General features: G+C 49.4%; 3 protein-coding genes across 7 annotated transcripts in view; 1 reads left to right on the top strand and 2 right to left on the bottom strand.

The window, feature by feature from the left end:
- LOC126572851 (uncharacterized) overlaps positions 1 to 863 on the top strand; it is a 25749-nt gene extending 24886 nt beyond the window's left edge. For all 5 annotated transcript variants that reach the window (XM_050232536.1, XM_050232539.1, XM_050232537.1 and 2 more), the window contains exon 9: positions 1 to 863. This exon is cut by the window's left edge and continues 23 nt beyond it. In XM_050232536.1, coding sequence (XP_050088493.1) covers positions 1 to 620 — 620 coding nt within the window. In that variant the 3' untranslated portion in view covers positions 621 to 863.
- Positions 1 to 1616, bottom strand: part of LOC126572850 (mucin-17) — a 40596-nt gene extending 38980 nt beyond the window's left edge. Inside the window, exon 1 of the mRNA XM_050232534.1 lies at positions 931 to 1616. Within this exon, the coding sequence (XP_050088491.1) occupies positions 931 to 1114 (184 nt within the window). The 5' untranslated portion in view covers positions 1115 to 1616. The remainder of the gene's footprint in view (positions 1 to 930) is intronic.
- Positions 1617 to 1787: 171 nt separating this feature from the next.
- Positions 1788 to 2500, bottom strand: part of LOC126581590 (methionine--tRNA ligase, mitochondrial) — a 2122-nt gene continuing 1409 nt past the window's right edge. Inside the window, exons 3-4 of the mRNA XM_050245348.1 lie at positions 2339 to 2500; positions 1788 to 2260 (exon numbers count right to left, since the gene is read on the bottom strand). The exon at positions 2339 to 2500 is cut by the window's right edge and continues 33 nt beyond it. Coding sequence (XP_050101305.1) covers positions 1833 to 2260; positions 2339 to 2500 — 590 coding nt within the window. The 3' untranslated portion in view covers positions 1788 to 1832. The remainder of the gene's footprint in view (positions 2261 to 2338) is intronic.

Below are 2500 nucleotides of genomic sequence, written 5' to 3'. Positions count from 1 at the left end.
CATTGAATGTGATCGTCACACTCGTGATTGCACCGACGGCCGAGATCGGAAGCCGCGACAAAGTTACCTTCTCGACGACGGGCGTCGATCAGGTATCGCAGGCCGCCTGGGTGACCGTTTCCGATTCGGCAGGACTGGCCGATACGACACGGCCCTACCTCTGGTATACGTACTCGAGCCGGTGCGAAGGACGCTCGACACCGGCCTCCTGTACCGGGGCATTCTGGACGCTCGAGATAACGGCACGTGACTACGAAACCGGTCTGATGCGTATCTCGTCCAGCCCGGCCGGTCTGCTCTACAAAACACCATTCACGGCCGGTACCCGGGATGAGGTGCGGGCTAGCTATACCGCTTCCTGCTGTCAACCGCGGGTCACCGTCACAGCGTACGACGTGAGTCGAAACGTGCGCAGTCTCAGCCTGGATGTGACCGATATTTGGCTCAACGAGGCCGGCATTGCGGCGGTCGTGCTCGGCATTCTTCTCTTCATCGCGCTCATCATTCTGTTGGTACTGTTCATAAGATACTGCATCCGGAAGAGGCGGCAATCGAAGGAACTGCCAATCTACCGTGGTGGTGGCACCGACAGCCGTGGCACTACCAGACGCACCAAATAAGCCATCTACGATGGGTTCGGTTTAGGCTCAATCAATCCGACATATCGATGTGACGTTCTGATAACGCATTCATTGCTGTTAGAAGGCCCCCGTGGCCCTTTTCATATGATTTCATTAACTTGTTATGCGCTTCCTCGCCATAGGACTCTACTGCAGATGGAGTAAGTTAAGGTTACAAACCATACGATACGATAAGTTCTCCCATATGTTTCTATGTTGCAATGAAAGAAATAAATGTTTTTAAAGAAATTCCCAACGTTCCTCCTCTTGGCAGTGCACCGGATGGTCGCCTTGCCATGTAATTACTAACCTGTTGCTTCGGGCGGTTCCCTGACGATGGGAGGCAATGGGGCCGCTGGTGGGAGTACGGCAACCGGCGCAAAATCGTCCAACGTTAGCCCCGTTAGCTGCGAGCTCAGCAATGGATTCTTTATCGCTGGCGGCCTTCGTGACGTGTCACTTTTCGCGTTTCCACCGATCGAACTGGAAGCCATCGTGCAAGCCGCGTGTAGGATGTCTGACCTTTAAGGACACTCCTCGGACTGCTCGTTGGGCCGTATTTGTTTGTAAAGCGGACACAAATATGAAATAAACGAACTAAAAACTCTTCACACTGTACAGGTGAGCCACGGCTTTCGGGTTGTTCTCACGGAACCGGACACGCTGGTTTTGAGCACTTTCTAACGCCGATGCTGTTGGCCGCTAGGACACACACCCAAAAACACGCACACAATTTGCCAGTGCCTAGCTTTTCCTGAATGTTTCCTCTCGTTTGGTTAACTTTCTCCTGACCTAATCCGCGGCGTGGAGGTTGATGTTGGACAAAGATTCTTAATACCGAGAGCAAAACAAGTGCCTCTGGTTGGCTGGCTGGATGGATAGGAGATTTGCGGACAAAAGTCCAAGGTTCTAGCTGCCGTAGGAAGTCGTAAAAAGCTGCCGAAAGGTGGACGCCGGATGTGGGAACGGAAAAAGTAACAAATTTCTAACTTTTGTATTTTGGTATTTTACAACCACCCTCCGATGACGACAAAAAACAAGCACAGGGTGACACATTTGAAAACATCCGATGGTCGGAGTTCCGTTTATAGCACTGAGTTAAATTTAAATTGATTAGATAAATCGCCGTTGAAGATGATTTGGATTAATCAAAAATATTCCATGATCTACCCAACAAAACGATTGTTTTATTCTACAATACTACACCACGTTTTAAGTAACTTGTTTCTTTTGCTTTGATTTCACACGCTGCTCCTGTTTCGGTTCGGTTTTGTTCTCGTTGGAAGGCACGATTCGGCGAAACAGGATACTGTCCTGATTGCCCAAGGAAGCATCCTTTGTTCGGAAGGACAGTTTCGTATCTTCCCACGTTCGGGCCGATGCGGGAATGTTCAACTTGTCCAGTAGCCGTTCCGTGAGCACGGGAATAATAGGTTGCATCACAATTGCCGTTTGGCGGAGCACCTCCATGGTGATGGTAAGTATGGCATTCAGCATGGCACGATCACTGGGGCTCTCGCTTTTCTTCAGCTTCCAGGGGGTCGTTGTTTCAAAGAAGTTATTAGTGGTGTGCAGTAGATGAATCACCGTGTCAACGACGAGATAAAAGTTGTGTTTCTGGTAATGTTGAAAGGTTTTTTCTGGAAAGGCGAGGCGAAAGGAAATGAAATGTAAAATCCCGTATGCTGATGCACCATTGTAAAAAGCAATACACTTACCCGGCATTTCACTAAGAACCTCTAACAAGCGATTTGTAACATCATAAGATTTGAGTCTCTCAAATGCGTCCTTATCCAGCGCCGGATATAGCGACGCTGGATTCAGGGCCTTTCCGCAACATCGGGAAAGCAAGTTACCTAGCGTATCAGCTAACTCGGAGT

This window comes from Anopheles aquasalis, chromosome 2 (assembly GCF_943734665.1).
Source record: "Anopheles aquasalis chromosome 2, idAnoAquaMG_Q_19, whole genome shotgun sequence".
Taxonomy (NCBI): domain Eukaryota; kingdom Metazoa; phylum Arthropoda; class Insecta; order Diptera; family Culicidae; genus Anopheles; species Anopheles aquasalis.
Note: the sequence above shows the minus strand (reverse complement) of the source record. Positions and strands in the feature narration are given on the sequence as shown.